General features: G+C 44.4%; 1 protein-coding gene across 2 annotated transcripts; it reads left to right on the forward strand.

Annotated features, from left to right (window-relative positions):
- Positions 1 to 932: 932 nt before the first annotated feature.
- LOC147444657 (U-box domain-containing protein 44-like) lies at positions 933 to 21,826 on the forward strand. Of its 2 annotated transcripts, XM_086527192.1 has the most exons (4): positions 1,758 to 1,892; positions 1,996 to 2,861; positions 3,528 to 3,831; positions 20,165 to 21,826. In XM_086527192.1, the coding sequence occupies exons 2-4, from the start codon at positions 2,028 to 2,030 to the stop codon at positions 21,640 to 21,642; spliced, it is 2,616 nt and encodes an 871-aa protein (XP_086383318.1). In that variant the 5' UTR covers positions 1,758 to 1,892; positions 1,996 to 2,027; the 3' UTR covers positions 21,643 to 21,826. The 2 variants fall into 2 exon arrangements, with proteins under 2 accessions (XP_086383317.1, XP_086383318.1); XM_086527191.1 differs by having other exon boundaries at positions 933 to 2,861.
- The last annotated feature ends 1,654 nt before the right edge of the window (positions 21,827 to 23,480 follow it).

The following is a 23,480-nucleotide window of genomic DNA, read 5'->3' on the forward strand; positions in this document are numbered from 1 at the left end:
GCAAGGTGCAGTGGATTCAAACAAGTTGTTATGGAGTGTAGTCTACAAGGAAGCAAGTGGAGCGCATAATTTTATGCATTTTGAGTAAGAAGTTTATATGGCAAATTGAAGCGTGGTGATGAACTCGATGGTCCTTGCATATTGTTGCAAGGTGAAGTAATTCGGTTATATCTATTAGGGGATTCTATATACCAAGAAAGACATTCTTAGTGAAACCTTTTCGCTTGAAGGCGGGCCAATTCATGAGAGAAAAGAGAGAGTTTAATAGAATACTCTCGAAAGGTAGGGTAAAGGTCGAGAATGCTTTTGGTCTTTTGAAAAATTGTTGAGACAGACCCTTCGGAATTTGAATGTCGACATTACCTTTGCCTCGACGTTAGCGGCAACATGCTATCTTCTCCATAATTTTGTCCAATTATCTAGAGAGGCTGGATCGTAAGAGCAGTGGGATCCACATCCTAATGATAAAGAGCCATTGGGTGAGGATGGAAATCCCAACCATAGAGATCTAGATTCACGAGTAAAGAGTGGATTTATTTCGATATAGTAGCCTTCAAGCCACTCAAAATCAGCTAGAGTGATGGATTATGTAAATCTCGCACATAGAAAGTCACTTAACACACACATTCAACATGTTCTTTTGTGGGTTATTCTATGAAGTTTTTGTTTTTTGTAGGAGTTCATTAGAGGGAGTAGAGTGATGGAAGATTTCACTGCATTTTTTGTTGATTTCGCAGCTAACATGTTCCGATTATTGTATTTTGTAGTTGATTCACGATGTTTATGGCATTTGGTATCTTTTATTTAGTATGAAGTTGACGCTTCATTTTGGCACGATAAGTCTATTTTCACGTTGTATTATGCCAACTTGTTTTTTCAATAAGGAATATTGGGTTTCATATGTTGTGGTGAGTCTGGGTTTTCTTTCGACAATGGTTGCATGCTGCAAGATTGGACCGTCCGATTGCAGAGCAGGGCACATGTGTGGCGTGCGCACTATCTCTCTGGGATATGGGCAGCTCCAAAAATTCAAAGAGTACTTTCCAGAGTCTGTTGGGAGTCCTCGACTCCCTAAGACCGGGCGACAAAAATTGGACTGCACCACCTTCGATTCGATCCTTACGATCGCCGGCAGTATCGCCGTTGAATTTCTCTGCTCGAGTCTCGAGCTCTAGCGCGCTTCCATAGCCATTCTCTGGGCTCGTTCTCAACCGTACAGAAATGGCGGAGATCTGCACCATCGCTTCTGACCTCTGCAAATAACTAGTCAATCTTTGGAAGTCAAATGCAGCAACCATCTCCTTCCATTTCGATTCGGGGCAGGTAAGTCTTCTTCTGCACAGAGACTGGAATGGCGTGTCCCCATTCAAGCCCCTCGCAGTAGGAGATGTAATTCCATGACAAGATGAATTGATAGAGCAGAATTCCTCCAACACTTGCTATGTATCCTGTGAGCAGAGAGCAACCCTGCAGCAGGTAATATACCCAAGTGTGCTCTCTGGGCATGTTGTTTGGAGAGTAATTGTTGCTTATCATAGGCTAGCCGGATGGTTGTTCCAGAGGCACAATGGAATTACTGCTTGTACAACCACGGCCGTTCACCTGCCTGAGTGCACTAGCCTTAGCATCTTAAAGAATAAAACATGACAATCGATCCAGATTTGGCATCCTTGGTGTCTAGAGCTTTGAAGCTTATCAATGATGTCAGGCAGACAGCAGTGGAGATAGCCGTGAACCATGCGGATTTCCTTATGATGGCTTATTATCTTGTGGAGCTCCGACCTTTTGTGGAGGAGCTAAACAAGCAACAAGAGTACTTGTCAGAGATTCATGCTTTGCCCTCTCTGCAGCGCTTCACCAATGTGATTGAGAGCATGCACACATTTACAAAGGTCTGTGCCTCTAGAAGTAGGATTTATCTACTCTGTCATAGCATCGATCTAGTTCAAAATATGAACAAATCCATCAAGGAACTTGCTGAATGTTTATCTGCAGTTCTTGATGAGCTCAAGGGATTTTCATCTAGCATGGCATGTGAAGTTCACACACGGCTTGAATCTCTATCATTCCAACCAGATCCTGGCCACAACAGGATAGCTCAGGAAATCAGAACAACTCTTGCGAGTATGGAGAGAGATGACAGTATCTACATTGATGAGCAGCAGATGCAGTGCACAGCTCTCCTGCAGAAGATTGCAACTCATTTAGGTGTGAATTTCTCCGAAGTTTCGATGCTGCAACTGGAGCTTCAAAAAGACCTTACTGTGGCCGAGTCTGAGGGTCGAGAAGAAGACATACATGAACTGAAGAAATTGTGTGCATTGCTTTGCTCACCTGAAGTTACAGATGGTAGAAGAGCTTTTATCTCGGAGCCCTCATCGCCTCGTGGTGTGCATGTTTGGGAGGTTCCAAGGCCTTTCTTTTGCCCCATTACCAAGGAAATTATGCGAGAGCCAGTCATGCTTGAGCAAGGCCACACTTATGAAAAATCTGCTATATTAGAGTGGTTTCAACGGGGTTATAGGACGTGCCCTGACACAGGGAATGAGCTTACAAGCTTAGAACTTATACCAAATGTGACGCTTCAAGAGGCCATGGATCAATATTTCTCAAATATGCATAAACAGCAGTTGCTACACTCTTTGCAAGAATTGAAAGAGGAGAGCACGCCTGCAGGAATAGAGGCAAGCATAAATGTAATCAAGAGCCTGCTTAGAAAGGATTCAGGTTACGTACGGCTATTGGTGCCTTTGGGTGGCTTAGGCCCATTGATATCTGTTCTTAAGTTATCATCATCTCCAATCAGAGAATGGATATTTCGCATTCTATACAAAATTGCTGTTTTGGGAGACTCTTACAAGGTTATTTTCTCAACTGGTTGCGAATCTGTGAGGGCTGATCTTTTGCATTCAAAAGCTCCTTGCTACATGCAGAGTGCGATTATCTTGTTAGGATCACACAAGCATTTGATCTTATGGCCCAAGAATGGATGGGAGAGCATGCACCTCTGTCAAATCGATGCCTATTGAGTAGTTTAATTATTTCAATATGGCTGTTAGTGTTCTATGGAGACCTCACCTCTGTTCTTATCAAAGTTAGTGCCTTTATGGTATTTCCCATGTTCTTAGTTTGGCCGTTGGGTTTCTGTGTGTTGACATTGCAGTGTTGGCAGCACTGGTTTTGTTCAACACTTCACCATTGTGAGTCCTCTATGCGCTGAAGGACTTGAGGGTTTCATCTTGTGTTTGGTACTTTGTGCTTTTAGTTCTCAGGGTTCATAATTAGCAGACCCGTTTAAGGACCTTTTGGAGCTAAGAAAGATGAGTAAAAAGTGCTTGCATAGGCTCATTCCACAAATGAACTTCTAACAATGCATGTTTCTTTTATATTATTGCATCCAGTTACTTGTATGTATGAATAGTTGGTGTAAACCTTGTCACAGACTAGTTTGTTAGGTGTTTTTCATATTAGTCTGTCTCTTAGTCCCTTTCAATCATACTGAATTTTTGCATTATGCTGATGTGAAGCTCTCCATTGTAGAGGAAGATGCAATCCCTACGTTTATTCGCATTCTTTCGAAGAATCCAGGTGACAATGGAGGTCCGCTTCAACTTCTTTGGGAACTTTCCAAATTCAAAGCGGCAGCAAGTGCAATCCTTTCAGAGAGAGGAGCAGTTTTGATCATAGCTAGTGCTTGCAATCTGTGTCAGAATGATCAGAAGGTGTTGGCTGAAAAGCTTCTTGATAATTTATGCCTCTTTGACAAATCCATCATTGTTGAAGCAGCCAAGTCAAGTGTTTTTGGCCCATTGATCTCTGGTTTGAGCTCTGGTAAGTGCTTTTTGAGTTGCCTCTTTGGAAATTGAATCAATGATAGTAAAAGAGGTTCAAATAAACGATTGCACAAAGGAAGCCCTCATATTATGATCTAATGTGCATATGTGCGTGTTTCTTTTGGGAAGGGTTTGGGGGGGGGAGAAAATCATTTTAATGTCTTGTAAAGGCCAAAGAGAACTGCCCCGTGAAACAATTTCTTATCAATGTCTGTGTCCTCTAGAAACCACATAGTACAACGTATAACAACACGGTATAGGTGGATGGGTGTGATGGATACATAAGCATGAGCAGAAGCAGGGGATCTAGATGCTAGTATAACAACATGGGTATCTATATACTACTATAACAACATGACCACTGCAAGATATTTAATCTGGGAGCCCTTGAAAGGACTCTTTAGGATTGGCCTCTGGTTGCCTCAGCCTCCTCTCCTTGAGGTGTCGCTGCTCTTGGCTCCTGATCTCTAGGATCTTGTGCGATGATGTAGTGTAGCCAGGAGCCCTCAGTATCTCCTTGGGTAAGGGTAATCCCTTGTTGTCCTTGGTGAGGAGTTGTTTCCACTGGCTGAAAGAACTCAGCGAGCTGTGCCCGTCTGATCTGATCTATATCTGGTGTATGTGATCTTGATGCTGGTATATCTCTGGGAAAAAACTGCCTCAGGTGAGTGATTTCAAAGCCTTATCGGAGTGAAGTATCTGTTCCTAGGAACAGATTAGTGTGGCTGTTCCATATCTATGTAGCTTGTATACCTACACATGAAGTGTGCCTCAGTCTCTACCTGCTTTCTGCATAAGCTACATAACCTGGCTTGTCGTGGGGTGCTTGTTACCTGGCCAACCTAATCTCGAGAGCGTTGGATGCTGTGCTGAATTGTATAATCACAACCCTCATACTGCTGGCAAGTGTATGTTCATGAAGAAATGATCTCTGCAAAGTGCAACGTCCCATGTTAGTGGTTAGTGGATGGCAGATGCCACCCATGGGCCACGTCCACTGTGTGTGTCTGATTGAGCTCTTGTCTGAATGCTGTGTACCTCTTACAAGAAATGTGTGGGGCAGATAGGTTGTATTGAATGGGAGGATGCCACAACTTGGTGATGTGGGCCCGGAAGAGGAGAGCAAGAGCCTTGCCAGAGCCCCTGGCTGAAAGAGCAGACCCAGATTTGAGCCAGCCTGCACGTGAAGCGTAGCACAGTTTGCAGCGGGCGCGATTTGCGGCACAAATCTTGGCGTGAATCGAGGATTGCTGATGTGGTAGCCATATTGACATGATGACGTGACAGCTGGGAAGCTAGAGAGCTTTTAAGTTTTCAGCAAGATTGTTGAATGTGTTAAGACTTTCAGGGCTTTTGGACACCAATCGATTTTTCTTCTACAGTGAGATCTATCCGATCAATCGACCATGGATGCAACACCTCACAACTTTGAGGAAGAATACGAGTATGTTGAAGAGGAAGAGGAAGTGCCTTTGGGAAGTCTCCGGGATGAAAACACAAGCACAAGTCGCCCTCTAACTGGCTGAAAAAACGCAGCCACCCTAGCCCGTCATGCAATGTGTATCCAATAGGCGTTGGCAAGCCTAGGCTCTAATACCGTGTCAAAGTGCAATGGAAGAAGTGGTGAAGAGAGAGAGAGAGAGAGAGAGAGAGAGAGAGAGAGAGAGAGAGAGAGAGAGATTTTATTATCGTCCTTAGAGATTAAATATGATCTATGGGACCAAAGTTACATGTGATGTAGTATGTGTATGGCTGATGAGTGCCTCTCAATGCTCCAAAATTGTGGTGATGAAAGTTGCAATAAAGAGCCCACACTGTGGCTGGGAGAGGAAAATGTGTAGGTCTAAGTCATGGCTAAAAATGTGAGAGAAGCAAGTTCGGATGTGACCAAAAGCCGAGCACTCTAGTAGTGTGTGGTACTCAGACTCTCAAACTTGCAGTGAGCATAATGTGCACAATCGATTTGACTCTTCCCCATTGTCCCAACGCCTTGTCTCGCATCGAAGGAAATGGGAGCTAAGCCGAATGGCTGCGATAGTGCGTATCGTCGACAAGGGGATAGGCTCAAGCATGTAAGTGTGAGTACGGTTTCCTCGTTCAATGAAGAACATGGTTTTGTAGTTGGGGGAAATATAGGTGGTGTAATGTATGAAGCGTGACCCACCGGATTTCTCCCAAGCCCCGTAATACATTGGCGTTGTAGAAAAGCTTCATTTACTTGGGAGTCAATTGAAGCATCATGTAGCAAGTGTAATGCATCCCATCTCCCAAACCACTTCTTTATCTCTTGCATCCATCCCGTGCTCAAGATCTTGCTTTTATGCGTCTTTTGAACTTTTTTGCTTGCTTCCCATGCAATTGTAGGAAGTCGATGTGAGGGGTTTTGACGTATCTTTATCATGTATTCAACAACCCTTTCCATGCCTATAACCTCAATTGGAAGAGATCCCGTCTCAAGAAGTAGGAGCATGGTGTTTGTGTCTTAACTTAGAGAAAGTTTGTAAGAAAACTCTTTTGGACATTCTCAAACTCTTTCCAAGTAGACTTTGAGATGCTCTCACCCCACACTTCAACTCCATAAAGAAGAACCGATGTCACCAATGCATCAAAAAGATACTTCTTGAGAACCCAACACTTCATGTTTTCCACATTACACATGTTCTCAAATGCATAATATGCTCTTTTTCTTGCTTCCAAACGACGTATAGCACATTCATGCCACTTGTGATTGGACGGAACCTCAAGGCCAAGGTACTTAAAGCTCTCAACTACTTCAAGTGTCTCATTGTTGTACACAATGCATGGCTTCTCCTTATGGTTGGTTTTCCCAAGCATAACCTTTGTTTTGGATTCTTTCACAATCAGATCACTATGCAAGCAAAAGTGTGTGCTAGAAGCACTACATCATCCGCATACAAAAAATGCATCATTACCGCATTGCAAATAGTGACCTCTTCAATGCCTTCTTCTTGCATAAAGTCGAGTATCATTTGTTCTAATTGATCGATGCATAGACCAAAGAGAGTTGGTGACAACGGACGTCCTTGTTTAACCTCAATATTGCTTACAATTTTTTTTGAAATTTCTCTTTCATGCGCAATTGACAAATCACCTTCTCATAGATTCGAAAAACCGCAAGCATAAACTCACTTGGCACTTGGAGTTCTTCCTTTTTCCTTTACGTGGAATCATATCAAAGGCTTTCTTAAAGTCCACAAAACAACAATACAGTCGCTTGAGCTTTCAACCGACTTTCCTCCATGAGAACACGAAGATTGACAAGATGATCAATGGTGCTATGGCATCGACGAAAACCCGCTTGTCTTTTTGCACGCTTGTCATTCTCTTCAGCCCAATCACTCAATTGCATCTCCATTATGCACCCAAACAACTTTGCCATAAGAGACCCAATCATTATAGTCCGGTTGTTGTTTACATTCTTTACATCCCCTCCTTTATGCAAAGGCTTAACCCAATTAGTACTCTAATCATAAGGCATACCATGTTGAAGTGCAAGGTTGAACATATCACACATCCACTCATGGGTAAAATCTCCCGTTTATTTGATCATCTCCGGCTTGATACCTTGAAGATCTGCCGCTTTGCGAGTGGCCAACTTTTCAAGCCCATCGCATACATCCTCAATAGTAAAAAAAGAGGACATACATGGGAGTGAACCATAAAATGACATTTTTTCAGCATTTGCTTGCTCATATAATTGCCTACAATATGTGTACATATCCACAAGACCCAAGTCACCAAAATTCTCAACCTGCTTGCCCCTCAAGTTTCTCCAAAATCTTCCACATGCATGTGCCTTTTCTTGGACTTGAAAAAGTTGTTGCTTTACTTTCCATCTTCTTCTCTTCTTTTGAATCAATGTCTTGTATGTATGCAAATGACTTTGATAGTTGTTTTTGTCCATAGTTGCATCAAGCTTTATCAAGGACTTTCGAGCATCTTGACATCTTTTATCAAACCACCTTTTGCGTGATCTATCTTTGTTGATACAATGGAGATGCTTTATGGCAAAGCATTCTTCGGCACAAGAACAAATAACTTTCTTGAAAGCTTCCCATTTAGTTTCCAATGGTGTATCATTGTTAGGTGCAACGGAATGAATGTTGTTCTTTCTCAAGATGAGTGTTCCGTAATGTGCTCAAGGTTCCTTTTTGTTCTTATGGAAGGGAGAGCCTTCCGCCTTTAATGAGAGAGTACAATGATTACGAACAAAGTGAGTGGACGCTGTGCGTGCAAGTGTATGAGACTGAGAGATCGAGAGAGAAGAGAGATACGACACCAGAGACGACGTAAAACCCTCCTTCGAAGGCCCCACTCGTCGGCGAGAGTGGTCTACTATTGATTGCACAAATTGGTACAAACTGAAGGCATGTGACTAATGCAAGTCTAGGCTATGTCGACGACGACGACGACACCGACCTAAGGGCTGAAATCTGCAATCTTTTATCTGCTGTCCAAAAACGCTATGGGCTGAAATCTGCTACAAATCCAAAACGCTGGTTTTGGGGCTGATTCTGATGGATCTTTGTTGCTGAAATTCTGCAGGTCTTAGGCTGAAAACTGAACTTCTTTTATGGCTGAGAACGCTGATTCGATGTTACTTTACTGCTGAAAAACGCAAGCTTGAAAGGGAGGGCGATCTGGTTTGCAAAACGCTAGGGCTGCCATCTGGAAACGCTAGGTGTTGCGACTTCTTGCGGGGAAGATCTTCATGATGAAAACGCTAGGCTGATGTAGATGAGGGCGATGATGCCTGAGGAGAAAACTCTAAAGGAGAGATGGTCTTTGCTTGGAGGAAAGTCCAAGTGTCTTGCTGAGAAGTTTCCTGTTGAGCTTGGGCTCCTACTGCCTCTTCTGCCATTTAGTGCTAGCTTAGGTTTGCTTATATTCAAACTTACTCAATTTGCCCTACCTACTTTCCAACAAAAGTCACTTCAAAATAATAAGTGAAAAATGTGAAAAATAAGTAAAATAGGCTAAATGCACTGGAAAATTCCCTTGAAGGATTCTGATGGGATTGCTTATGATCATGTTGTGTGCAACCAGAGGATATGCATCTACACTAAGTGACTGGGCATGCACGGTCTACGAATAGACTCACAAAAGTGCCAGATCACTTCTAATCTAGACTGACTCGACTGATTGAACCCTTGTCCTGTCTGTAGCTTGTCCACGGACACATAGGGTTGGATGTGTCACGTGACAATCATATTGAAGCTTTGTCATCCATAACTTTTGCTCAACCATTTCAATGCACATTGGTGCCCGTTTGAAATACATACATAATGATAATTTCTTTTTCCTTTGGCTGAGATTAACATGCTTAGTTGCTTCTCCACATGAAAGGTCAATACATAAGGTCTGATGGTCGGATTCCGGGGTCCATTGGCCAAACATAAAACTCTTTATGCTATACATAAGGTTTGATGGTCGGATTCCGGTGTCCATTGGCCAAACATAAAACTCTTTATGCTATACATGATGGCTTCGGAGAGTAGCATATAGTCAATCACACTGTCCCCATTACGTTTCTTACATGTAAATCCATTGATTTCACTCCACAAAGATACACCATTGGCAATGACCATACCCGTGCTATTACACATGTGTAAAAGTAACTTTCCATAGTGATCCGGCTCTTTCTCATCCATTGAAGTACGATCATACAAGTGAACTTTCTCCAACTTCCTTGAAATGTATGGCATATCAAATTGTTGAGTATTATGTTGCAATGTTTTTGTGCGAGCATTCATATCCTCAAATACAATAACCTCATCTTCGCCTTTGAAATAAGCAATATCCTCTTCTAAATCAAAAAATGAATGATCTCTGTCTATGCAAGCATAAAAGGGGGAATCATGATGAGGAATGTAGTAACCGGCTACAAAAATGGGTGCTCTATTTGGTGTCATAATTTTCAGCCATACATAACGTTTGTACTTGTTATCTTTCACAATTGATACAAAATCTTTGAAAGAAAGGGACACGCCAACCTAGTCTTCCTCTAGGTGTGCGGCCAATTGCTCCTCTTGCCACGCTTGATACCAATAAATGGCATCACTGGCAAGATACATGGCTGCCGTCAAAACTTTGCTATTCCCTGTCTTCTTAGTTGTCGCAAAATAAGCAGTAAATTGATACAACCAAGAATGAATAACATTAGCATCCATCTTACCATAATACTTACTAAATGTCAACTTCTCCGTGACGGGGCTGTTGGAATCCGCTTCTCGACTTGCGCTACCTGATGATTTGTCCACGTCCTTGAGTGGCTCGGACTTCGAGGTGAGAACCTCTAGGACCAACTCTTGCATGCAGTGGTCTCTCTGCGCCTCACGTTCTAAACCAACGCTGCTCGTCTTTCTTCGGTTGCCATGCGCGCTTGCTCACGCTCATGCTCCATGGCTACCCTTCTTTCGTCGGCCGCCAAGCGCGCTTGCTCGCGCTCGTGATCACAGGTCGCGCGTTGCGCCTCTTGTTGTAGCATCATATCCATCATCGACTTGATGAAGCCTCCATAGGATTTGGTGCAAACCGTGGCGTAGATGGGTGGGGAAAATTCTTCTTCCCCTTCTTCATGCTCATCACCTCCATAGGATTTGGTGCAAACCGTGGCGTAGATGGGGAAGGGGGAGAGTCGGAAAAACCTCCTGGTGGGGAAAATTCTTCTTTCCCTCCTTCATGCTCATCACCTTCATGTAAAGTATGCATTCCGCTTCAGGTGATGACCATACATTGAGATCTTGGGTTCTTAAGTTCATGAGGAACTTGGGGTCTTGAGGTTCTTGAGGTTCTTTCTTTAGCTTGCAATGTGTGTTCGAGAAGGATCTTCTCTTACCCAAGCTCTTCTCTTTCCCGCGGGCGCACCCCTTGGCGGCCTTGCGCTCATAGCAAGGTTGCTTTTTCCAACCTCACGTCGATTGGCCGGCCGCTAAGTGCACGGTCCGCTCTCAATGAGTGAAAAGAGGAACAAGGGGAGGCTGGACAAGCCCTTCTTTCTTGGGTTTCCTATCACTCTTCAAAAACATGATTAGGAATCGACATGCCCAAGTGGACTTGGGTTACGTGCGACAGCAACAAGCAAAAATTAATTCTGTGGTTCTTTCCTCGAATGATACAGAATACTGCCAAAGCTCTGATACTAATGTAAGATGCAGCGGAAGTGAATGTTGAACTTTGCTCAAGGTGCCAGAACACTTCCTAAGATGACATGAACCTTGGACTTGAAGTAGCTTGTCCACATGATATGGGTAGATGTGCACGTGACAAATTTGATACAATGTAAGGGTACAAAATAAAATGAAATGAAATAAGATAAAGACTAAATGGCTATTGTCATGAATCTAAGCAACTCAGAGTTGTAGCACTATAAAGCGTGTGATGGTGAAACCGTGGGTAGTACAGTTTGTGTATGAAATGAAATGAAATGTTGTATTAAACATCTTCAAAAGATCAAGACAGCTACGAAACTTTGAAAATAGGAAATGAACAGGAAATCTAAAATCTAGGTGTGCCATATATTGATGGGTATAAACATCTTCAAAAGGCCAAATGACCTATGAGATCGTAATATTTTTAGCTACGACTACAGATAAATGAAAATGATTTTTGTGCACACAATGAATTTATGAATTTATTGGTACCAATTATGAACGGGTAAATATTCTGGTGCAATGCACCATCTGGAAATTTAACCGTCTTCGGATAGAATGATAAGTAGAACAGTAGCCGGACACAGTGCAAATAGTTCAGATCAAGCACATGAATAAGATGGTGTCTCGAGTTCGCTTAGAATAGGTATAAAAAAATAGTTTTTGCAATGTCTGCCCAAGAAGTGGCCAGCCGGACACAGTGGAAATACAACCCGGCCGGAGGCGGCAGGTTGAGTCGGAAGAGACATGGAATCGGCTCGGTTATTAATGCCTGAGATTGGTCAGAAAATTGGGATTTAACGTCTGTTTTTAAGTAATAATAGGTTTAAAACCTTTCAAAATAAGCGACCGGCGCAATTTGAACGTGGCCAGATAAGATAAACTTAAAAAAAACGTAAACATAGCGTGAGAAAAACTGCAAGAGCAGCGTAGAAAGTTTGCCAGCACACTCTCTCTCTCCTTCTCATGGAGCACAAGGTGGCCAACATTTCACTCGTCAGGCTATAAGAGGATGTAGCGCTACCAGATTGGGAGTGCTCTGTTGCAGTTTCCAGACACACACAGAGTTCTCTCTCAGTACTCAGCTCAACCCCTCTCTCTCTCTCTCTCTCTCTCTCTCTCGCCCCCCCCCCCGGCGCTTAGTTCAACTCTCTCTCTCTCTCTCTCTCTCTCTCTCATTAGCCATCTCTTGCTCAGAGCTCCTGTGAGAGCAATGCAGAGCCTACACTGGTAGTGGGCCATGGCGAAGGTGCAGGGTAGTCCATTGAGCTTGTGTGCGTCCCTGCGGGGAATAGATGCACTCAAACAAGCATAGTTTTGGCTGTCTACACAAAATTTCAGCATTCTGATGAATTCTAGAAGCAATTTTCAGCCAAGAAGCACTCGTGTCGGTACCTCCTAAGCTAGTAGATAACAACAGAAGCTTCTTCTATGCGGAAAATCCTAGTACAAAGTAGACAGCCGTTTGCGGCTTTAGGCATGATGAATTCAAGCCAATAGGCTTATGAAACCATGCATTGTTACGCATCAGAAAAGTATTTGGGACATGAACAATGAATTCTGTTTGGGTTCACAAATACCGAAAGGGGCGCTAATTTTGGAGCCTACAGGTTGTCGGCGTCTGCTTGGAGCATTCTAGCTTCCGAGCCGTGGCCGACAAAGGGAAGGGCATTATGGAAGAGCGTTCCTCTTCAAAGGACAGACAAGAAATTCCTATGGTGTTCGAGATTGGCGAGAGTTCACGACCATGACTGTTTGTACCTCCTGTTGATGTGAATGTTCCTCTTGTACAGGGCTTTATGACTGGGCAACTTGAGGATGATGCTTTCAGGACTCAATTAGTTGCTTCGGTGAATGTGTTTTCACAACTGGTGCAGAACCCAAGGTTTATGGAGTTCTTGCAAGCGCCACCAGTGTCACAACAAAATAAGCAACCTACACCAATAGAGCTTGTTGAGGCTCAAGCCCAAGTACTTCATGCGTCCCAACAGGATATGGAGCACTTGCATGTTGCGGAGTCAGGGGCTCCAAAGCAGGTTCCTCTCGCCCTTGAACAGGTGGCAAAATGTTAATGGCCAAGATGCGCCGATGATTCCTACTACAGTGCCCATGTTGCAGACAATTTTATATGACAATTTGGGGGCAGTAGAAAAGCCGAAAGCTTACAAAGAAGGTGGTGTAGCTGTAAAGTTTAGCACTTTCAGCGGCTTCGAGGATAAGGCAAAGGCTCTTACTTTTCTCTAGTAGTTTGATACAGCTTATGCACGAGGGAATTCTACAGCTGCCACTTTCTTGAAAGACAATGCGCTTACACGGTGGAGGACATTGTTAATGCAAGGATAGGCACCCGCCACTTGGGTCTACTTCAAGCAAATGTTTGCATCTGCTTGGTTGTCAAATGAATTTGAAGCAGACGTCATGACAGATTGGCACCAACTTACTTCGGCTACATGCAAGAGCTTGCTGGAGTACAATCGGAGGTTTTGTAAAGCGTTACTCTCAGTGACCTCTTACAGATTTGTGCCATTGAAAGAGCAGATAGAGAAGTACTGTTGTGGGCTGCCTAGAGGGCTTCGGGACTACTGTACCAAGAACAGAGTAGCTACCCTCACCCAACTCATGGAAGTTGCTAACATTGGTCTTGCCTTGGTGAAAGGAGAGGACAGTGGGTTTCCGAGCAACGAGAAAGGAGGGCAGCAGAAGAAAAATTCAGCGAAGAAGCCCTTTGTGAAAACGGCTCGTGAAGCATCACTGGGGTCAGAAAAGGCCAACAAAGATAAGGATTCAGCCGGGACTTCTGGAGCGCAGGCAAAGAAACAGAAAAGGAAGCCTTTTGTGCGTAAGTTGCTCGAGGAAAAGAAGGTCCTAATGGTTGAAAACAAATCCTTTATATTTGAGCAGCTTGGGCACTTTGCTACAAATTGTCCCCAAAGGAAAAGACCAGCTGACTCAGATGATAAAGAGGACCAGAAGGCAAGAAGCCTAAACCCATGGTAGGTTTGGTGCCATATATGGTGGGTGGCAGGCCCAGTACAGATGCCAGCAAGTTATGCAGAGCATGGAGTAAAGTTAGAGATCAGACGGCACTCATCTTCTTCGATCCAGGTGCCAAAGCAAACTTTATCTCACCAGAGTTAGCTATCAGAGCTGAAGAGATGGGGTACACGGCCGAGGCAGGGTTGGCATGTCCTGGCTACTTAGAATGTGTTACTCCCATTATTGGAAAGCTGCGTCTGCATATTCAGCCATATGTAGACGCAGAAGAATTTTATATCATGCCATTGGAAGGGTGCGATGCGCTACTTGGAATTTTGTGGATGTTCAGAGTACATGGCGTACTGGATGCCTTCGGCAAAACGATCACCCTTCAGCATAGGGGCATAACTCATATTTTGGATGTAAAGCTCAAAGGGGAGTCTGTCTCTATTGTATCTGCTTCGGCTATCACTTCTGTAATAAAGAATCATCTTTCTGTGTACTAGATTTTTGCACGTGATGTCTCAGATAATTGTCAATCAAATTTATCCGTGTTAGATAAAGAAAGGTCAGCATTTTTGCGAGAGTCTAGTAACTTTTTTCTTATTCATTACCGTTGCAATTGCCGCCAAAGAGACCTGAGGATCGAATAGATTTGGTGCCAGGGTGTAGCCCACCAAATAGACCTCCCTACAGGTTTAGTGCGGCGCAACAGAAAGAGATTATGGGCGAGGTTGAGAAGGGGCTGATCCAACACCTAGTTCTTCACCTTTTTGCTCCCCAGACTCCAGTGCTCCTAGTACAAAAAAAGGATGGCTCATGGCGCATGTGTATTGATTACCGTGCGTTGAATAAGAATACCATAAAAAATAGGTTTCCTATTCCTAGGATTGATGATATTTTCAATCATTTAGAGGGTGCTCAATTTTCAGCAGGATAGACCTTAAGAGTAGGTACCATCAGATTTGTATAAGGCCAGAGGATGTGCACAAGACTGCGTTTAGAACGACATTTGGTCTTTATGAGTTTCTAGTGATGCCGTTTGGTTCCAACAAATGCTCCTGCCACGTTCAACAGAATGATGGACGGGATTTTCTACTCGCATCAACAGTTTGTTGGGACATTCTTCGATGACATGATAGTCTATTCGAAGAATGAAGAGGAGCATCGGCATCACTTGACCATTGTGTTCGAAGAGCTACGCAGTCAGGTTACTTGTCAATCCTAAGAAAAGTGAATTCTTCTTGGAAGAGATCCACTTTCTTGGCCACATAGTGTCAAAGGATGGTGTCAAAATGGATCCGGCAAAGGTGGAAGCTATTAAGACATGGCCAGACTTGAAGACTCTGCACGATGTCAGAAGCTTCTTGGGATTGTGTTTCTACTATAGAAGGTTTATCAGGAATTTTGTAGAGATAGCATCACCTCTTCACGCTTTGCAATAGAAAGAGGTCACTTTCAGATGGACCCAAGAAGAGATTTCAGCTTTTAGTCTCTTAAAGGAAAAGTTGACTTCAGATCCAATAATTGTTTTGCCAGATCTCAGGAAGTCATTTGTGGTCCAATGTGACGCGTGTGGCAGTAGCATCGGAGCAATGCTAATGCAAGACGGACGGGTAGTAGCTTATGAAAGCCGAATTTTGCAAGGGCCAGAGAAGACTATGCAAGTCTATGAGAAAGAGCTCTTGGCCGTGATTCATGCGCTTTCTAGGTGGAAGCACTACCTCTTAGGTGCTGATTTTGTTGTCCAGACAGACCATCAGACCTTGCGATACTTCTTGACACAGTCAAAGCTATCCGGATGGGCAAACATTCTTTCTATGTTCCACTTCCAGATTATGCATGTGGAAGGCAAGAAGAATGTTGTGGCTGATGCGTTATCAAGAAAGCCACAAATTTCAACTGTGTCAATTCCTTATCATCATGAGCTGGTTGACATGAAGGAACAGTATGCTACTGATGAAGATTTTGCAAGGATTTTTGAACAATTGCAAGAGGGGCAACATTATGAGCACTACCTCCTCAGAGATGATTTTATGATGATGCATGGCAGACTTTGTGTCACTAGGCCATTGCTACATAAGGTCATGGTAGAAAGTCATGTCCCACCGTATTAAGGGCATCGTGGTATAGATGCCATAGTTACTCGGAACGGGAACGAGAGGGTCCGGAACGGGACGGGAACGGGGCGGGAACGGTCCACCTAAAGTAAGGCTTGAATTACCCCCATTCAGCTTAGTCCCAAATAAACTCCTAAACAACCCCAAAACTACCCCCAAATCTGCCCCCTAACCTGCCCTCAAACTGCACCAAACATGTTCCTTGAACAGCCCCAAATCTGCCCCTAAAAGCCCACTTTTTTTCCCCCAAATGCCTACTTTTGCCCGTTCCGCCCCGTGTTTCGCGGTTCCGCCTCATGTTCCACCTCGTTCCCCGTTCCGGAACGTCGTTCCGTTCCCATCTCCGTTTCGGGAACGGGACTCGTCCGGAACGCTGTTTCGGAACGTTTGGGCTGTGTTCCCCCTGTTCCCTGTTACACTGATAGATGCGACAATTAAAGCGGTAGATGTGAGTACGTGGGTGCGGAAGCGTGAGAGGAGAGAGAGAGAGAGACACTAGACACAAATGCAAGAGATGGTGAAGGGGGGGGGGCGATCAGCCCCCCCATGACTACCATGAGCAGAAGACCCAATACAATCAGATGTATGATCTTTGTGAGATGAGATGTGGAAGTGGGTACCCCCTTGCCCCCATAAATAAGTGCCCAACGGGAGGTAGGGCAAGGCCTGATAAAAATCCCCACGACCCAACAAAAAAATGATTTATGGAAATATATGTGGGCGCCCGGACAAAAGTGGGCGGCCGGCCCCAAACTCGGGCGGCCGGACCAGGTACAACCTAGACTATGGGTGGTCGGCTCAGAGACATACTAGCTGTACAAGTATGCCTTCGATCTGTGAAGCAGCAGAGTGGTGTAAGTCACCCCCTCTCAGCATCTGATGCTGAACAAACCGTATGAAGCCAAAGATGTGAGGCAAATGATGAAGATGTTTGCTGTAATGTCCACTAAAGGACAATACTCCATGAGTGTAGCAACAGTTTGGGGTGTCCCGACCGCCAAGAAATCTCCGTGGTAAAGTGCCATCACAAGCAGTGTAGCAAACTGCTGTACTCCGCCGATACAGTGTGAAGGTCCCAAACTGAGTGTGGAAACAACTCCTTGTCGTAAAAGAAGTGCCAATAGACCTACAAGTGTCCTGCCCAATAGAATCTGTGGTGTCTGTAGTCAAACCATCCGGAGAAAATGGAGAAGCCCAGGAACCGTCATGAGAATGACCGGAAGCCTGTCCATGTATGAACCTACAACCCAGTGTGGCCAGGTGGCTAAGTTGTGTAAAACTCCAGGAAGGTCAGATGTAGCAATCTGTGCCGTAACTCCTCCGAATCAAAGAAAGCACACTAAGCAGTCTGCACTGTAGAAGCTACCGTAAGCTGCAGCAATCGCCCATAGACCGCACGGACCACCACCGGATGGTGTCCTGTCAGTAGGTAGGGTAATCCAAGATGAGGGGAAAGCCAGACTCAATAGTCTGCGTTGTGAAGGGCCTCTGAGAAGAGGTGTGGTCAGACCAAGCTGTCTGCATCGTAATAATCCTGTACGAAGAAGGGAAGCTAGATTGACAAGTCTGCGCTGTGAAGATCCTCTGAGAAGAGGAAAGGCCAGACTGATCTGTCTGTGCCGTCTTGCCTGTATCTCCTGCCTCCAATCCTCTGGTGTCAACCAAAACAAAATCCGCGCCAACAACGCCACCAAACTGCAACTCGGTGTGGCTCTCAATGTAAATGAACTAGGAGTGGCCTACTGCCCAGGTTGGGGGATGAGTCTGCTGTAAGGCTACCGAGGGTGAGTGTAAGCAACTCTGAAGGTAGCAATTCAAATGATTAGGAGTGTAGCAGAGCAACTGCACTACCATCCAAGCCAAGCTCCCGAATGTAGTCGTATGATGCTTGATCTCCCGCATCTCGCGGGTAAACTCTCCAAGAGAGTCTAAAGAACTGAAGTCCCACTCGAGTCTGTAGATCGAAGCAATGAACCTGTCCATGAAGAGATTTAAGATCCTCTCCCTAATTCCCATGTAGATGCTCCTGTGTAAGTAGTGATCTGACGTGTCGAGGTCAATTGGTAAGTGCCTGTCCACCCAAGATGGTGGTGTCTTCTCTGGGAATGTCGGAATCCCATATGCCATGAGCATGGCCATATCTCGTGTGAACTCCTCTGATGAGTGCATAGGTGTATCCATCGCAAACCACAAGTCACCACCCCCTCTGGAGTGCACAACCGCCGAATGATGGCTGGAATGAATGGATCTCTTAAGGATCGTACGCCCGTAGATGATCAAGCCGATGTCAAAGATACCGTTTATTGCAGCAGTCCATCAGATCTGAAGTGTGGAAGTTGCCAGACTCCTACCGTTTTTGCAGCCTGCAATCAGCCCCAGATCTGCAGCAATTCAGCCTTTGATTTGACACTGGACTATCACTGTAGGAGGCCGTTCAGTCCTTTAGATCTCAGTTTTCAGCCAAGAAGACCAAGATTTCAGCCTAGTAGACACAAGATCCAGAGCCTAGAAGATGCAGCAGATCAGCCTCAGGAGGCACCTCATTGTAGAAGTTGCCTAGAGCCTTCATACATAGCAAGAGGCACATCTATACTTGTCATAGGACGAGCACCATGTGCCAACGGAAAAGAACAGACTGAATAGACTTTTAGCACTTCAATAACAACTTAACTGAAGAGATAGACGACACAAGGAATGGCAGAGTTCCACCCCGAGAGAGCACTGGCCCCAAACCTTGGCGCCCCTTTCGATGTTTCTTTATATTACTTGAACTCGGTACAATGCCGGTACTCACGCTCTGCACCTTCACCCAAAAGAGTGCTAGAGAATGAGCCCTCTGCACGTATTTAAAAGCCCTTGGCTTTGAAAAGCAGTTCCATGAAAAGGTTGAAACTCAAAAGCATATGGCCCAAAAGCTGGCGCTGAAAAATCAGCCAGCGTAAATGACGGAAATTCGTATAGGCTGCCACGTTATCAAGGTAGCGCAAGTTTTGGCATGTCCGTACAACAGCCACATCATCAGCTTTTACACTATCTGTGTGTGTGTGTGGGTCCAACTTTATTTTTTCTTTGTGTCACTTGGGCCCCATCGCTTTACACTATCTGTGTGTGTGTGTGGGTCCAACTTTATTTTTTCTTTGTGTCACTTGGGCCCCATCGCTTTACACTATCTGTGTGTGTGTGTGGGTCCAACTTTATTTTTTCTTTGTGTCACTTGGGCCCCATAAGTTGGTGGGAACTCTTCTTTAAAAAATAGGGCACTCGGCCAAACTTTGCAAGTTGGTGAAACTAGGGTTTAGGCTTCTCGGCCGGGATCTTCAGATTGGCTTGTTCTTCAGTGGCTTGACACGTCAGTAGTTTGTGACAATATTGCCCCATTAGAGCCATCTGACTAGAAAATATACGCCCCACGACATAATAATATTCAAATAGTGGCCATACATTCCGTTGGGGCAAAGGTCTTTTCATAGTCACTTCTGAGTGAACGTGCTTTCTTGTTTAATGAACTATTTGACTTGTACTTGGTCATGTAGATCCATGTCACACCAACCACCTTTGACTTCTTAGGCCTGGCTACTAACTCACATCTTAGCTTCCTTCCACTTCAGCTATGAAAGGGCCTCTATTCTTCAAAATGAATGAATCATTCTAAAGCTTCTTCTTTAGCTTTATTGTAAAACAGCTCAGGATCGTTTCAAAGAAAGATCTGAAAGCATAAGCTGAACTGAACAAATGTGGCACACCTTGCAAGCCCTCCATCTCTAACGTCACCCAGATAATGTGCCGAAAACTCTAACAAGAAACCCTAAGTCAACAGAAATTTTCCAACAGTAACACACGTCTGAGGAAGTTTGTTTTTGTTTTTTGTTTTGGGGGGGGGGGGGGGGGGGGGGGGGTGCCAGTTTTAGTCTTACTTTGATATAAATTGACCAGGCTAAAGCATTCTTTGTGACCTTATGAATTATATATGCAGAACACACAAGGCATAATCTATCGATTAAATACTTTATGTTGAAAATCATGCATTTTCTGCCACTCTGATAAGCTTCACGTTTTTTTACAGGAGATGAAGAGTTAAAGCTGAAATTAGCAATTTCTATTTCTGACTCTCTGGAGTTGGATGAACATAATAGCTCAGTCCTTGTCAAGGCAGGTGTAATCCCTCCATTGCTGCACTTACTCCAGCATGGGATCTTTGAAAGCAAGCAAGCTGCTGGAAAAGCATTACATCAGCTGTCTGCAACTGATGCAAATATACCTTTCTTTGCTAACGAGGGTGCCATTCCCATTTTAGTGAAACTGCTAGGTGCTTCTATCCCACAACTAAAGGTAGATGCTCTGGCCATCTTGTCAAATTTGGCCACAGATATCCGAGTTGCTGCTGAGATAGATGAAGAGGGCACGGTCACACACCACCTTGGATTGCTTTTAGGAGATCCATTGATGCAAGAATATTCTATAAAGACTCTTCAATGCATGGCAAAGGATAGCAAAACTGTGCGGAAATCGCTGTTAAATTTGGTCCCTATCATCTACAGATTATTGAAAGAGGAGGGACTTTCCAGCAGTTGTCGTGGCAGCATACTAGGTCTCCTTTGCTTTCTAGCAGAGGATCGAGAAACGCGAAACGCTCTTCTAACATCAGCAGACATGATAAAGTTTCTTTTAGATCTCATGGGGAAAAGTGCCACTGCAGAGGACAAAGAAGTAGTACTGAATTTGTTGGCTGGCCTTTCAAAAATAGAGGGCATGAAGTCCATAATGGTTTCAGAAAGCCAGCTATTGGGGTTATGTTTAGGTTACTTGAAGTTGCACATCAACCATAAAATGCAGGAGGCAGCTGCGGTGATCTTATCACAATTATGTGATCCTGCTTTGACTCAACCAAGCACGCTGGTCACACTTGCAAGGCAAGGGCTAATCTCAAATTTGGTGGAAATTTTTAGCAGCACTTCTAGTACAGAGCGTGCAAAGTACTACGCCATAACTACCCTTGGTCACTTTTCTGCGTGCACTCCACGTCTCACAGAGCGACAATCCTTGCTCAAGCAACTCTTGGCTTGGCTGGGAATGAAAAAATTTAAGATCTGTAATGTCCATTCGGGAAAATGCAGCATCAAAGGAACACTCTGTATTGTTGAGGCAGGAGCGGTTCCTTTACTGATCCATCTGATCAAAGAAGGGGGTTCGCAGAGTGCGGAACAATCTGTAGATGTTCTTAAGACTCTGGTTGATCATAAAGAGAGTCAAAGCCGTGGTGTCGATTTTCTAGTAAAGAATGAGATCATCCCGTCCTTGGTATCGATTGTAGGAAAGAGTAGCTTGTTGACTGAGAGAGCAGCAAGCATGATGGAAATAATCTTTCGTATCAAGCGGTATCGTGAGGAGCGGTATTCTAAGGCAGCCACAATAAGCCTTGCTAGAATTCTGGGAACTGGCTCAGCAGATGCTCGAAGGGCTGCCAGCATCGCTTTGATGCATCTCAAAAAAGTTCCTAGGGGTACTAGCTACGACCCGTTTACCTCCACCACCACGACTTAGACTAGGCTTAACAACCACAAATTGATGTAGTCTATGACTTAAAGTTGAGTTCTTGCAGCAGTTTTGCATCTCTCTTCTTATCCTGTAGCATTACACAGACTATTCTTGGTTAAGCAAGTGTACCAATAAATATGTGTACATACATTCTCTCAACGATATATTGAAGTGGTTACTTTCAAGTGGAGCAAGGATTTTAAATTCTTTTTTCTTTTCCATCGTGCTTATTTAACGATATATTGAAGTGGTTACTTTCAAGTGGAGCAAGGATTTTAAATTCTTTTTTCTTTTCCATCGTGCTTATTTTTTAGTATGCATGTCTAATGTTTCCAATCTCGATTTTTATTTCTGATACAGTGTACATCTGCTAGGTTTGCTTGGCAGGACAAAATTCCATTGAGTGGTTTGATCTGCTTCGAGAGATTGCCAATCAGGAAAGTGCGAGACAGATATTTGAGGCTATTGCAGAAAAAGAGGGAAGGAGGCTGCATATCAAACCTGATTTGACGGCCTTCCTTCCTGCGAGTGGTGGCCCCACCTGCGAGTGCGAGTAGGCGTTCTTCGAAACTGCTCGTAGATGTGACAGTCGACGAGGGAAGCTGCAATATTGCAGCGGATCAGGTTTTTTCTGATCAGGGTCTGCTCTGCGAGTGTCCAGTCTGCAAGAAGCTCGGTCTCCTTTCTGAACATGAGAAGGTAGTTGGGAGGTCCACCAGTGCTGCGTCTGGAAGTTAAAATTGGGGTCGGCCTGAATATCAGCCATGCGTTGGTCTGGGAGCTGCAGGAGGTCTTATGATCATGATCATCATCTTCATCATTAATGTTGGCCTCATCAAAATTAGTATCTTGTCTGTGAACCAACGATTACTGCAGTACATTGGACCTTGATCTCGTTGCAGGAGGTCCCTTTGTGCAGCATGGTGTAATTAATGTCGGTTGGATGATGTGTTGCAATGGGGCAGAGCAGTCCAGTAGACCATCGCCCAGACATCCCAACCCCGGTAGTTCGTGCCCCTTGTCCCTGCCTCCTTCACCGTCAATTTTGCAGAAACCTCTGCAACGGGTCCACCATGCGTAGCTGCACCGCCAGCCCATGTGCAGCAGCCTCTTCGGCATTGACATCTGCTGCAACCTGGCCATCGCCACAGGCAGCAATGGCAGAGTAGTACTCTTCTTCTTCAAGCTACTGCACAGAATCGTCCACCATCCTAGCTGATGCAGGCGGCGCTCTGCTCTCTGGAATATCACATCTTTAGCTCAAAACATCCCAGGGCAGGGCTTTCAAAGCTTTCAAACCTCAGGGATGTTCGTGTGCATGTGTGTCATGTTTGTTACAAAAAGAGTTGACAGAGAGATGAGCTTGTCATCTTCTCTTTCCCGTGTATAAAAAATAGGATCAATTTAGAGATGGGGCAGCCAACAAGGCTTGAACCCGCGTCCACTTGGCTGCTTTTGAAATGATATGATGATTTATTACGGTAGACAGGGGCCTGTTTTTTAATTGGCACCTTTACAACATGCACTTGAATGCATGAACATGCTAATTGAACAACTGTTGTACACCCTTAGCTAAAGGGGCGAGTAGGGGAATCCCTAACTTGGGGAGCTTCAATCTTCTTCCTTCAAGCTCAATTTTGAGCACAAAGCAGCTCATTGCATTTGTTTTGCCGTGAGGTTTCATGAAAATAATTTTTGAGTTTGCCGGGTTCTGGATCCAAGAATTACGACGCCATCTTCGAAATTATGTGTATCAAAATTGGGGGACCAAAGAAAACACCCACTAGGGCCCAAAAGAGTAGAGAGGTTTGAAACCACGGCAAGCCAATCAGACGAGGTGTTTG

The sequence above is a fragment of the Adiantum capillus-veneris genome, chromosome 13 (assembly GCF_014529385.1).
Source record: "Adiantum capillus-veneris isolate H3 chromosome 13, ASM1452938v2, whole genome shotgun sequence".
Taxonomy (NCBI): domain Eukaryota; kingdom Viridiplantae; phylum Streptophyta; class Polypodiopsida; order Polypodiales; family Pteridaceae; genus Adiantum; species Adiantum capillus-veneris.

What these genes read in the sequence shown, in the direction of transcription:
- LOC147444657 (XM_086527191.1), top strand. Translation starts at nt 1,644, where the DNA reads ATGACAATCGATCCAGATTTGGCATCCTTGGTGTCTAGAGCTTTGAAG. An exon ending in TTTTGGGAGACTCTTACAAG is followed by an intron (nt 2,862 to 3,527) that starts GTTATTTTCTCA and finishes GCTGATGTGAAG; the next exon opens with CTCTCCATTGTAGAGGAAGA. An exon ending in GATCTCTGGTTTGAGCTCTG is followed by an intron (nt 3,832 to 20,164) that starts GTAAGTGCTTTT and finishes GTTTTTTTACAG; the next exon opens with GAGATGAAGAGTTAAAGCTG.